Source organism: Myxine glutinosa, chromosome 1 (genome assembly GCF_964187855.1).
Source record: "Myxine glutinosa chromosome 1, kmMyxGlut1.1, whole genome shotgun sequence".
Taxonomy (NCBI): Eukaryota; Metazoa; Chordata; class Myxini; order Myxiniformes; family Myxinidae; genus Myxine; species Myxine glutinosa.
In genome coordinates, this window is record NC_136261.1 from 328,900,051 (window position 1) to 328,914,775 (window position 14,725).

The window sequence follows — 14,725 nt, forward strand, 5'->3', positions numbered from 1 at the left end:
GGTAAACCGATCAGAGATAACTTAACAAGAAATAAATAAGTTTGGTCAGCCGATCTGAGATAACTTAACAACAAAGAAATGTTTGGTCAGCCGATCTGGATAACCTGACATGAAATGAAGATAATAGAATTATAACCAGGCTAAGTCACATTTTAGTCATTTCGAGAAAATAGCGAAAAATATTTTGAAAAACGTGAAAAACGGGGGGAAAAAAAAGTGACAGCCTGGTTATAATTCAATGGTCTTCAAATGCTTTGCAAAATGTAAAGGGAACTGCATAACTATATCAAGTATCAGCATATTGGAGCGGTTGCGGTATGCGGTTGCAAAAGTGGTGACCAAGTAGTGACATGCTGTAATCGTGATATTTTGACACTTTCCTTTGCAAATCTGTGTCTAGATTGATAAAATGCCACAATTTCTCTGCATTCATAATGAACATGATCCAAGATTACACTTGCAAGAAGTTACTCAACAATTAAACTTCCCCATAAGTCTCAAGTATAAATAACACTGTCGGAGGACATCACACACTTTCTGAAAATGACAAGGATGATTGCTCTGCTATTCGGGCTGGTGCTGCTGGTGACGATGGGAGGTGAGTGATTCTTCAGGTAAAAATTAAACATCCTTTTTTATCTTCATATCACATTTCTTATTTCTCATTTCCATTTCCCTTAAACCTCTTTAGCATCTGTTCGCATCAATGATTGGGATGGAGTGATGAACTATAATTGTCCACCTTCTCAATCGATCAGTCGCCTCCAGAGGTAACTTTAAATCATGAATAATAACATAAGTTGTTATTACAGAGTTCCTTCTGTAGATGTCGACCCTTGCGATATTTTATGACAATTAATCATTCTTCAAAGTCGTTATCAACATTTTCTTATCAATGGCCTTTGATGCTCATAAATAATCTTCAGAGGTTGATTTTGCTATTCGGTTTTGAAAGACACTTTTTGCTCAATACCTGTTTTGATAAACATTTATAGATTTGGACAGTTGTTGTTGTTGTTGTTTCGTATGCAGCCTGTGGCTGCTGGTTGCATCATTTTTCTTGAAGCGCGTTTGTGCCGCTGATGCAGTGCCCCAATTACCAGTGAGCTGGTACTCAATTTTCCGACCTCGGATGGATGACAGTATGAGTCAACCCTCCCGGCATTAATTCAACAATCGACCGGGATTCAAACTCAGCATCCGAGGATCCCAAGCCGGCACCCTAACCGTTAAACACCAGGCTTGTCTGGGGCTATACAACAACAACAACAACAACAATTGTCGGATTGGTGCTTTACTTGTAGATGGGATGCATGTTGTATTACAAAGTTCCCTGGATGGACATTCAACTGGGTGTCTTGTCTACCTCAGCATTCACTGGTCGATATGAAAGATCCCACAGTGTCTTTTTACGATGATTAGGAGAGTTATCACTGGCACCCCGGGTAAAATATAAACGACTGCCCAAATAACCTTCAGTCAATAATCAGGCCTATACGGCCGGTTCTTGAAAGACTTGGGCCAAATACCTCCCCCGGCCGACCCCACAATAATGGGGGGATAATTAGTACCGTAAAAGGAGAATCTACCGTATAAAACACAATGTCAGTTTGTGTGTTTGCACAGATGCCTGTCCCTCCATCTGTCCCCCTTCATTGACCTTTAACACCCGTTAAAGGTCAATCTTTTAACACGAATCTGCATTCGCTATGGTCTATTTTTGATGATAAAACAAACTTGAAAAACATTTTCCATAAAAGAGTAATTACATCTCTTCTATTGGAATTGTCGACGGTGGCTTGCAAACCGAGCCTCAAGGGCGGTGGACAGAAAGGTTTTTTGAAATACCTATAAATACAGGGTGCAGGGAGGTGAAATTCGCTGCACATGATGTGCAACATGCGCAGAGTAAACCGGTGTTCATTAACGTCCGTATGATGTGGAACAAATAAAAGAGATACGAGCACACGTTACACAAGGCCGAGGCTTCGGACTTTGGCACGCTCACGAGGCTGCACCGTCGAATAAACTGTTTCAACCCGTTATATTTGACGGACTTTGTACGAGTAAGTAATATATTTCAGCCAATTGTAATCCTAAAATAAATGTTTTATTGAGGGTTTATGAAAATGCTATAAATGGTTATTTCCATCATCTATTTCACACAAACCTGCCTCACCATAATTACCTTTCTTGTATGTTTTCTATTCCAGTTATCATCGCAACGACAAAGAGGACCGAGTGTGGGATGTAAATTGCAAAACCACCTTCGGAAGAGAATCCCAGCCATTATGCTATGAGACAAATTATGTGAATTGTTTTGATGAAGCAATTGTGTTTAAATGTCCCCCAAACTTCGTTATTTCTGGCCTGCATAGTTACCATGACAACTACACGGAAGACAGAAGGTAAATCGATTTTGGAAGTTGTTTCATCAGGATACTAGCGAATGTGCACGGTGAAATGGAAATTTCTAAACAGTGAATTATGTGATCATTTGTTGCTACATTCCAGGTGTTTGATACGGACATATTGTTTCCTCCGCCACCAAAGGTGGATGGAGGTTATGTTTTCACCCCTGTCTGTCTGTCTGTCTGTTTGTCTGTAAACACGATATGTCAAAATGTTGTGGATGGATTCGGACTAAATTTTGCTGAGAGGTCGTGTATGTGGCAAGGACGAAATAATTAGATTTTGGTGAAGATCCGGATCCGGCTGCAATAATTTTTTAAGCGATTCTTCAACATTGAGAGACAGGGCCAAAAACGATACTTAGCAGGATATCTCAAAAAGCTATGGACAAGTTACGACTAAACATGGTGAACGAGTTGGTTTGGTGACAAGAACAAGCCGATTCGATTTTGGTTCAGGTCCGAATCCAGATCCGGCCTATCAGTGGGACATGAAAAGGACGAATTGAATAGATTTTGTGAAGAATTTTTTTTCGAGTATTTTTCAAGTGATTCTTCACCATTGAGAGACAGGGTCAAAACGAATATATATATAATCATGATATTTCAAAAAGTTATGCACGACTTGTGACAAAACTTGTTGGATGAGTTGGTTCGGCGAAAAGAACAAGCCGATTAGATTTTGGTTCAAGTCCGGATCCAGATCGAACCTTTCTGTGGGATACAAAACGTAAACGGATCAGCCTGGTGGAGGTATGCTCTCTACCGAGTGTCGGTCTAGTTGATGTTATGATGAGATCAATGTTGATGTGGACATGGCCTTAAGATTGAATTGTTGATGTCGAGTGTACACCTCGAAGCTGATCTTTTTTGTACACAAGGTCGAGGCTCATGGAAGAGATAGAGCAGAATGGAAGGAACCAAATGGAAAACGGAAATCACCAACAGCAGAGTAGAAGTAAGAGTGAAAGGGAGATCACGGGAAGAGGGAAGCATAATTGGGGTGAAATAGCTGCACAAAAGCTATGTTTGGTTAATGAAGAAATAATATACAATGATGTAAGAATGCCCTCTTGCTGTGAAGAATGGGAAGAAAGGGGAACGGGAGGACACAGAGTTGCGTTCGAGAAGGAGGGGGTGGGGAAGGGGATTGAGGACTTGGGGTGGCGAGGAGGTTCAAAGATCTGAAGTGGAGAGGGGATTGACACCCTGGGTTTAGGGTTGGGAGGGGGTTGAGGACTTGTGGTGGGAGAGTGAGAGTTGAGGACTTGTGGTGGACGGAGAGGGGGGGGGGGGAGAGTTGAGGAACAGTGGTGGGGGAGTGAGAGTTGAGGACTTGTGGTGGAGGAGGGAGAGGTGAGGACTTGCAGTGGTGGAGAGAGAGAGTTGAGGACTTGTAGTGGTGGAGAGAGAGAGAGAGTTGAGGACTTGTAGTGGTGGAGAGAGAGTTTAGGACTTGTAGTGGTGGAAAGAGAGAGTTGAGGACTTGTGGTGGAGGATGGAGAGTTGAGGACTGGGGTGAGGAGGTTGAATTAATCAAGGAAAATATTTTGGGAACATGTCCGGTAACTAAACTAGAAAGCCCACTGATCGGTTGGACCTAAATCCAGACATGAACCAAAATGGAAATGGCTTGTTCTTGTCACCTAACCAACTCATCCACCTACATTGCCTTCAGAAAGTATTCATACACCTTGGCTTTTTCACATTTTGTTTTTTACAGCCTGAATATAAAATGGCTTGAATTGAGATTTTTTGTCACTGATCTACACGTAATACCTCATGATGAATGTCAAAGTGGATTTTTTAAAGAAAATTTCACAAAATAATTAAAAATGAAAAACTAAAATGTCTTGAGTCAATAGGGATTCAACCTCTTTGCAATGACACTCCAAATTGAGCTCAGGTGCATGCAATCTTCTTTGGTCATCCTCAAGATGTGTCTTTAATGTGATTGGATCCATGTGTGGCCAATTCAATTGATTGGACATTATTTAGAAAGAAACACACCTTTCTATATAAGGTCCTTCAGAGCTCACAGTGCTTCAGAGCTTCAGAGCTTCAGAGCTTCAGAGCTCACAGTGCACTTCAGAGCAGAAACTCTTCCATGAAGTCCAAGGATATGTCTGTACAACTCAGATAGAATTGTGAGGAGGCATAGATCTGGGGAAAGGTATAAAACAATTTCTCGAGTGCTGAAAGTTCCCAAGAGCACAGTGAGCCCCATCATTAGGAAAAGGAAAGAATATGGAACTACCCAGACTCTTCCTAGAGCTGGCTGTCTAACCAAACTGAGCAATCGGGCAAGAAGGACTTTGGTCAGAAAGGTGACCAAGAACATAATGACCACTCTGACAGAACTACAGAATTCCTTGGCTGAGATGGGAGAATCTGCTCGAAAGACAAGTCTCTGCAGCACTTAGCAAATCTAGGCTTTGTGGGAGAGTCGCCAGACGGTTTCCACTCCTCAGAAAAAGGCACATGACAGCACACCTGGAGTTTGTAAAAAAAAAAAAAAAAAGTCACATGAAAGGCTGAGAGCATGAGGCAAGAGATTATGTGGTCTGCTGAGACGAAAATTGAACTCTTTGGCGTGAATGCAAAGCACTACGTCTGGCGGAAACCGAGCACAGCTCATCGCCCATTTAACACCATCCTTCCTGTGAAACATGGTGGTGGTAGCCTCATGCTATGGGGATGCTTTTCAGCGGTAGGGATAGGGAGACTTGTAAGGACAGAGGAAACAATGAATGGAGACAAATACAGGCAAATATTTGAGGAGAACCTGCTTCAGACTGCAAAAGACCTCAGACTGTGGCGAAGACCTATGTTCCAATGGGACAATGATCCCAAGCATACAGCCAAAGCAACACTGGAATGGCTTCAGAACAAGAACATGAAAGTCCTTGAGTGGCCCAAACAAAGCTCAGACTTGAATCCCATTGAGAATGTGTGGAAAGACTTGAATATTGCTGTTTACTGACACTCCCCATCCAACTTTACAGAGCTTGAGCAAATCTGCAAGGAAGAATGGGAGAAATTCACCAAATCGAGATGCGCAAACCTGATACAGACCTACCCAAGAAGACTCGAAGCTGTAATCGCTGCCAAAGGAGCTTATACTAAGTATTGATTCGGGGGTTGAATACTTATGTAAATTATATATTCCATATTTCATTTTAAATTAACTTGTAAAAATTTCAAATAAAAAATCCATCTTGGCATTACGGGGTATTTATGTGTAGATCAGTTACAAAAAATCTCAATTTAGTCCATTTTAAATTCAGGCTGTAACAAACGAAAATGTGTAAAAATCAAGTGGTGTGAATACTGTCTGAAGGCACTGTATCAAATTCATCCACGACATTTTGTTGTCATAATCCGTCCACAACCTGTTGAGATATCTTGCTCTACATTGTTTTTTGCCCTATGACTTAATGGTGAACTAGAACGGCACTCAGTAGAGAGCATACCTCCGCCTAGGTGGCCATATCACTTAATGGTGAAGAATCACTGGAAAAATTAAATAAGTCTCATATCCGAATCCATATTCAGGTCTTCACCAAAATCGAACCCATTTTTCCTTGTCACACACACAACCTGTCCAACAAGTTTCGTCCAAATCCATCCATAATTTTTTGAGATATCCTGCTATGTATCGGTTTTGGCCCAAATCTCCCAATGGTGAAGATTCACGTAAAAATTTTTCATAATTCTCATATCCGAATCCATATTCAGATCTTCACCAAAATCGAATCTATTTGTCCTTGTCAGACACCCAACCAGTCCACCAAGTTTCGTCCAAATCCGTCAACAACTTTTTTAAATATCCTGCTGTGTATAGTTTTTGGCACGATCTCCCAATGGTGAAGAATCACTTAAAAATTTCTCGGAGCCGGATCCGAATCCGGATCTTTACCAAAATCTAATCTTTTCTTCCTTGTGACATACGATACATCGTTGCTAAATTTCGTCCGAATCCGTCCACAACTTTTTGAGATATTTTGTTCACAAACAAACAAACAGACAAACGGACAAACAGACAGGGGTGAAAACATAACCACCATCCACCTTTGGTGGCAGAGGTAATGAAGAATCACAAAACAAATTCTCTGATCTGGATCTTCATATTTACCAAAGTTGAATCAAACCGTCCTTGTGACACACCCAACCTGTCCACCAAGTTTCGTGTGAATCCATCCATAATTTTGAGATATCCTGCTCATCGAGAAACAAACAAACAAGGATGTTGTCATGCATAACACGACACAGTACTTGCGAAATCCCTAAAATAAGTTGTTGACCTTTGGTCTATGTTGACCTTTTGGCCTGGGTTGTCCTTATAAACACCAGTCTTGTTTATTTATGATCAGTATTCATCACAATTAAATAATTATTCGTTTGTTTACCTTGCTCCTTATATTGTGATTTGCGTTTGTAAATACATGGCAACAATTTGATACTGCAGTGGCAGATTATCAGGAATGGAATATTTATTCCCGTTCTTGAGGTATTCCATGATGTTTTGATAAATCATACAGATGGCGCTTCAAGTGCTGCTCACAGAAAGGTGCGACTTTCACTTCCTGCAAATGGACGGGGTTCTTGAACGAATGGGACGGCCCGCTAAAGTGGACGACCCCATCGAATGAATTCCTGGTCGGAGTGAACAGCATTCACGATAACCATAAAGAGTGAGTTTGGAGGGTATTATTGAATTTTATTATATATAATTCAATGTGTGAGCATAAGTTATGGTGCATTCTACCTTCCCCTCCTTCTTCCCCACATCACTGTATTTCTCTGAGTCGACCTCTATTTTGTCCCTCTCCCTGGTGTCCCCTTCATTTCCCTCTCTTTCTACTCTTCTTTTCGTTCTGTTACGTCCTGATCCGTTCTGTGTTTAGCTCTTCCATGAGTCTCGACAATGTATACGAAAAAAAATTCCGAGTTTTTATTTCATTTCCAGGTGAAAAGTTTAATTTGAAAATAAATGATGATTTTTCGTTGAGTCGAACTGACCTTTTTCATTCTGTTGTCGTTTTTGTATCCACAGAGATCGTCGCTGGAAATTCCAGTCATGCAAGATGCAAAAAGAAGAATAATGAAAAACAATTAAAAGTGCTTGATAAGTTGTAATACCTTTGCAAGCTTTAATACAGGGTGGGCCGTAAAAAGGTAAATGACACAAAAAATCGTAAGTCAATGACCAGTGACAGATATACAATATGAATTAATGTGAAATTTGTAAAGAAAAACCCCAAAGTGAATCCGCCCAGCTTTGTGTGTAATCACACAAGTGCAGCACCAGCGTTTCTATAATTCACATAAAAGTGCTTTCAAACACCTCACCCCATGAAGCTGCACACTGAAAACAACAAGCAACAAAACAAGCCAGCAACAAACTAAACAGGTTGGTACAAAATTACTTTGGAATCAACATCCAGTACCAAGCATGAAGCATTTAGAGTTTAAAGCTTTCAAACTTTCACTGTTACTCACGGAGCAGTAGTAAACATCCGCAAAGTAAATTGCAGCACAAGTGTTTTTTAAGTCCTCAAGTTTGAAATATGTGATGATAATTATAAATAACAAAAAAAAAAAAACCTTTGGAAGGTTTAATGTTCAAAACTAACATTACAATAGCACTTTAACATTCATCGCACTTACGTGCTGCCATTTTTAGGTCCACCCTGTATAACCAATACTGCTGTACTTTCTTCAATAATGATTTTATCAAATGCATTCTTTTTTCAATCAATTTCTTCCGCCAACCTAAGCCAACACTTCCCACACATACATACATCCACACATACATACATACATACATACATACATAATACACACACACGTACATACATACACACATACATGGGACATTCAAAATGCTCTCGAATTCGAGATGTAATATTCCAAGAAACACAAACGTTTATCACATTTTAATATGAGGACACATAATTATTATCAAGGAAATAATTTCTTCCAAGTCCTGATTTGTCCTAATATTGATACATATTTAACGCATTATAAAATTGTAAAACATTGCTTTAAAAAGGGAACCGAAAAACAACAACAACCACAGTTCCCGAAAAAGGCCAACCCCCGCTTGCGGGGAAAAATGGCCTCTAAAGGTGGTTTTTATTTTTATTTTTATTGATACATATTTAAAGTTGCTGTTTCTTGGACAATTGTATCTTTTACCGTGATGTTTTTGCCCACACTGTGATTTATTCTTTGCAAAATGCTAAACAGCATACAATCAATGATGAATTCTGAACAATCCTTGCTGAAAAAATTAATGATTTGAATTTTTTTTTTGCGAAAGGTTCATCATAACTTTTATCAGCTTCTTCTAATAAAGTTGTACTGGTTGCATCATTTTTGTGTTTGAAGTCTTACTCCAAGAGAAGAAAAGGCATTTGAGGTCACCTAAAAAATCTAGTAAATCCATAAACTACAACAAATGAAGTGAATTTCAACGCACTGAAAAGTAAATAAAAACAAGGAGCTGATACAATAGGTCCCCCACCTTTTGGATGATATGAGGCATATATCTGTGTGATATGAAAGCTAAATCTTGAACGGTTTTTAAAAATATTGCGTACACAACCCAAGTTACTGAGATGGTTGACGTGGCAACATAATTCAGCCAATCACAGCTGTAATCCAATTAGGTTGAGGTAATGTCGGGAGGAATCGATATCTACAACATGAAAGGTAAAGGGTCAACCGTTTTTGAAATATTTTGTACACAAAAATATATATGGACAAATGATTGGTCAGTCGGTCGGAGCTCATTTTAATGTTCCCCGTCTCCGACCATGTCGGAGGGGTGACGGAAAATAATGTGTCTGAGAGATTACGACATTATTGAACATTAATCCCTGTCTGTTCTCGGTCTCTTATAAATAAATGGCTCTGATCTTACAGAGGGGGTAAACAATATAGTCCTCTAAATATTCGATCCAACAATGAGAATTTCTGTATATTGGTGTGATTTTTCGTTGTGATTGATCAGAATCGTCAATGATGACCATATTGTTGCTGAGGGACTTTGAATTTATGGAAAGGATTGAAAAGTTGGCGGAGACGGAAGGTCAAATGAATGAAAAGCACTCATTGATCCCGATGAAAATCGCTCACAAGTGTTTACGGAATAAATCACGGTCTTCTCTCGGTTTCACCAATGTAGTTCTTCTTGCAGGAGAGGGGAAGGGAGGAAGAGGAACAGGAGAGAATGCAGGATGTAGGGAGGACAGGATGAGAAGCAGGAAAGGGAATAATGCAGGGAAGTGTAAGGTGAGGGTTCTTCAATAGCAGACAATACCGTCCTTGACAACATAAAGGAGAGCTTTCTTGAATATTTTCTGTGAGGTGGAATTAACATGGACGACCATGTTTACACTTGACAAAACACGATGTAACCGATTCAATAATACATGTGCTGCCTCCACACATATATATCCATACATAACATTTATCTGTTGGCTTCGTGTTTTTATCCAACGTAGTGCTATTCCCATAATCAATATCGTGTTTCATACACACTTCATCAACCCTATTTAGAGGTTTAGACCAATGTTTGGGATTGTCAGCCTCATCTAATCTTTTATCCAAGTTTGTCCCTGGACCACAGAAAGAATACCCCAGAAGGTGTAATTCCCCGGGAATTCCAGTTGTTGTAAATTTACTAACCGACAAAAACTTTTGAATATCTCCCCCGTTTTTATGCTTTGAAATGAATTGACACTTTTTCGAGCCACACACTAAACATATTCCCTTTTCATAAACTCTATTATTTTTACTTTTAACATACGAGATAATTTTAGTATAAGTTTTAGTTTTACACTTAATACAATAACCCATTGGATTTAAGAGAAAAATTCATACAGAGTGCGAAAACCTTTTTGGTTTCCAACATATACATTTCTATTTTGATTTTTAAAACATAAAGAATCCTTAGGAATGCCTTCACTCTCTCCTCCATTTATTTTGGGGAAAAAATGCATGTAAAACTTTAACTATGGTCAATAACATCAACATCAACTCCATAATCTTTTCCTTCTTCCTTATCCCCACTTTCTCGTTTAAATGTCCTCCCTGAAATTGAAGGTATTGATGAAGTTATGCTTGAAAATAATATTTCCATTTGACTTTTAATTTCATTATTTTCCTCAGTGCGTTGAGTTTGATTTATTTTCCGTAATACCTCCAATCTTTTATTAATCTCACTGGTTTCGATATTTTTATATTTTTCCTCCCTCTCTCCTTTCTCCCTTGCCTCCTTCTCCTTTTTCTCACTCTCTTCCTTCCCTATTTTATCCCTTGCCTCCTTCTCCATTTTCTCACTCACCTCCTTCTCTCTTTTCTCCCTCTCCTCCTCCTCCTCCTCCTCCTTTTTCTCATTCTCTTCCTTCGCCCTTGCCTCATTTTCTTCTTCAACTCCTTCCTCATCCCTTACTACCCTTGAACCATCTCCCCATAGAATATCATACATATATATTCATCTGGATTTCTTGATATTCCTGTATCCAAAATAAATTTTGTTTACAACAGGAAGCCAATAAAATTTCTTCTGGATTTCTAAAAGTGCTATATATTTTATCAACTTGAAAACATTTTCATTACTTAACATTTTAATTAAACCTACACTTGTAGGTTTATTAACATCAGTATAAAGCCAATCTTTTGTTGAAAAACTCCCATTATTATGTTGTAGAACATATTTATTAAAATACCGAATACCCTTTTCTTGAAGGTATGCTTGGAAACAGAAATGATAATTTTCTTGAAGTCTTCTTGTTGACATTTATGTATCAGAAATATATGAGAGATTAATATGATAACAAGTAATACCTCCCCATCTTCATGTTGTGAAATCAGTTTGTTTTCCCTGGCTTACTATATAAAATCCTGTTCTTTGTGTTTTCATTAAATAAACTATGGCGAAACTGTTGTTGATTTTAGCTTTATTAAATTCCCTTATTTGCTCTTTGCTAATAGTGCTTCCACATATCTCATTATCCTCACCAAGTGGATAATATTCTTCTTTATGTGATTGATTTAATTCCTGTAGGTCTTGTAGGTTTATTGAAAAGGACCAGTTATACCCTAAATCAGACATTTCATACTCCTAATGTTCTATTCTCATAAAAACTATACATCCTTCTTTATGAAAGATAATTTTAATTGGAACTGTGAATTGTGTATGACATGGGGATGTATTCAACATTTCTACATCTTTTGAATATATAGCCATTTTATTTAAAGATATATATTGTGATAAATCATTTAATCTAACTAAGTCATTGGCATCTGTGGGGCTTGGACAATTGATTAATTTATAAGTATTTTTCATATTAATTTTTTTTGTTATATTTTATTTTTGTCATTCAGCCTGTGCCTTTGTATAATAATTTGATAAATCAATATCCAACTCTTGGGATACTCCAAAGATAAAACCATCTTTACCAACATAAGTCATGTATATTAGATTAAAAATGACATTATAAAAATTTTCATTATTGTTGGAGTTGAAATAATACATATAAACAAAATTGACCACAACATTTGGAATAAACTTTTGGACTTGAAATGTTTGATAAATACCATTCTGTAAGAAGTTAATTACTTCAACAGGCGATGGAAGACCATAACTCTCAAAATAAAATTCAACATGACTATTATAAATACAAACCCAATGAGAACCATTCCCATTATTATCATCTAAATTCATAATAATATTCTTTGTATTTTCAGACAACTTTGTTAATTCATCTCTCATACAAATAACCACATTATCAATTTTTAGTTTTTTTTACAATATTTAGCAAGTTCTATATTTGATGTTGTATTCTTTCCAAATTATTTAAACCATTTATCCATTTATTTATGAGAAAGATAAAATCCATTACCCCTTTGAGTTCATTTAACACCTGCCTGTGCGATAGAAAAAAGCATATCTCCAACTAACAATCTCGCTTCATCAGGTAGGCTTTCAAATTTTTCAGGGAAATCTACAATAACACCACTTCCACTAATTTGTTTCTCCAACTCCTTATGTCTTTCCAACTCTTTTGAGCCTGTATTTGAGCCTTCCTTTCATTAGCAGTTTTTACCACTGCTGAAATACCACCCGTCAATGCTCCCGCCGCACTTAAACCAGCAAGTAAAGGAATTAGATAGAAATGGAAGAAATCCTCCACTCATTTCCCTTGTTGAATATTTCTTTAACATAGGTTTTGTCATTTTAATTTTAAGTGAGCCAGTATCATTTAGTGTTTTCACCTGCTCTCTTGTGAGCAAAACATCAATTCTTACTGCTCCTTTTCTTTGAATAGTATTATAACATTAATAATACAAGGCGTTTGATTTTGAATACAAGATAACAGTTTATTAAGATTGATTTGATTAATATACTCAAAGGCAAAAGTTATTGTGACACACAAACAACAAACAGAATCAGTGTTAAATTTTTACTGCCGCGGATGAAATGTTATTACATGGAAAGACAAATGTTTCAAGGTATGGTAACGATCAACAGTCCATAAGAACAGTGCACCTGGCATATGCAAATGAGCCACAACACAAGAGGGGGTTCACAAGCAAGTTCACACAGTCAGTAGCGAGTGTGTCCACCTTGTGCATTGATGCAGGCCTGGCACCTCCGCCTCATTGAGGCCACTAAACGTCGATGAAAGTCCTTGGGAAGATCATTCCATATCCGAGGAAGGATTTGGCGGAGTTCCTGCAGCGTTTTTGGAGGATTCGGATGACGTCGTAAACGTCGCTCCATTTCATCCCAGACGTGTTCAATGGGTGACAAATCAGGGGATCTTGCAGGCCAGGGTAACACATTAACATTGTTCTGATTAAGATACTGCTGTACAACTCGAGCAACGTGTGGTCTGGCGTTATCGTGTTGAAACGTCACTCTAGGGCCGTTCTGTTGCAAAAACGGTAAAGCGGCCATTTGCAAAATCTCGTCTCGGTACCTCACAGCATTCAAGTTCCCCTCAATCACAATCATTGGCGTTCTTGCTGCAGCTGTTATCCCACCCCAGATCATAACGCCCCCACCTCCAAAACGATCCCCTTCCAGAACACATGGCCTGATGTAACTTTCATCTGTGCACCTGTAGACACGTGTCCTACCGTCAGCTCGGTGAAGCTGTGCCAAATGGTGTTTCTATGGACGTTGAATCGACGAGCAACATCACGCTGCGAGGTACCAGACTGAAGCATACCTTTAGCTCTCCATCTGTCATTTTCCCCAAGGCGTGGCATGTCGAACTTGTTCCAGAACGATGAATAGAGGTGTTTTTCTGACTTCTGCACTTCTTAAGACTGCATTGAGTGGAAATGATAAGCGTCTGGTTGTCTGGCCTTTTAAAGTGAACATTGCTGGCCATTTTTCTCGAATATGTCATGCTTCTTGCAAATTTCGTGCAATTCGAACAACAACTGCTTGGTTGCGTTTCTTCGACCATTTTAACACACTCTTTCTCTGGTTCAAATCCAAAAATTCATTCACAAGATTACCAATGAAAAAATTCCATGTCACAATAACTTTTGCCTCTGAGTATATATACCCCAGTTGATTATTGTATTCCAGTCTGTTCCTGTTATAGCATTTACCTTAAAATAGTCTTCCTTTTTAGTAGAGTTTGAGATGATAATTGTATCATCCAAATCATAGATACTATCAATTCCTTCCATATTGTATTTATTTAATAAAAAAGTTGTTAAAACTTTTGAAACCCTGACCCAAGTATTTCAATTATTTTTTGCTGTGCTTGTGGAGATAGTTGAGTTTTGCCTTTCTTAATTTCTTTGATTGCTTGTAATTTATGAGACTCCTTTTGAGCATCTTTTATACACTTTATAGCCGGCGAAGCCGGTGTTGTGAATGAACGTGTACGTATTATGTTGAAAAGCCAGATTCTGCTGGATCCTTTGAGAATTTCGAAGCTTTGACGCACCAAATCGCTCCACTCCATCTGCCATCTTGCGGATGCGGAGGTATGCATAAAAAATTGCGAAAAAGTTCAATAGGAGTTTGTTTCACCCATCTTTTTTTGATTCACAATCTTATGCACCTCTAATTTGTAATTAAAATACTTTGAGACATGACAGAGTGACTTTGTTGAGTGAATTTGTCAAAATTGATTCACACTCTTATGCACCTCTAATTTGTAATTAAAATACTTTGAGACATGATGGAGTGACTTTGTTGAGTGAATTTGTAAAATATTTTGGAGGAATTAAGTGCAAAACCAACCTCGTTCCCCAGGCCCGCACAGGCCCTGGTTATC

The 14,725-nt window shown here is 38.3% G+C and overlaps 1 protein-coding gene across 1 annotated transcript; it reads left to right on the forward strand.

Annotated features, from left to right (window-relative positions):
- The first annotated feature begins 414 nt into the window (after window positions 1–414).
- LOC137411915 (hemagglutinin/amebocyte aggregation factor-like) lies at window positions 415–8,789 on the forward strand. The gene is made up of 5 exons (XM_068097195.2): window positions 415–598; window positions 692–770; window positions 2,214–2,408; window positions 6,953–7,105; window positions 7,468–8,789. Exons 1-5 carry the CDS (start codon window positions 544–546, stop codon window positions 7,514–7,516), a joined length of 531 nt encoding a protein of 176 aa, XP_067953296.2. The 5' UTR covers window positions 415–543; the 3' UTR covers window positions 7,517–8,789.
- Window positions 8,790–14,725: the final 5,936 nt, after the last annotated feature.

What these genes read in the sequence shown, in the direction of transcription:
- LOC137411915 (XM_068097195.2), top strand. Translation starts at nt 544, where the DNA reads ATGACAAGGATGATTGCTCTGCTATTCGGGCTGGTGCTGCTGGTGACG. An exon ending in TCGATCAGTCGCCTCCAGAG is followed by an intron (nt 771 to 2,213) that starts GTAACTTTAAAT and finishes TTTCTATTCCAG; the next exon opens with TTATCATCGCAACGACAAAG. An exon ending in AACTACACGGAAGACAGAAG is followed by an intron (nt 2,409 to 6,952) that starts GTAAATCGATTT and finishes TAAATCATACAG; the next exon opens with ATGGCGCTTCAAGTGCTGCT.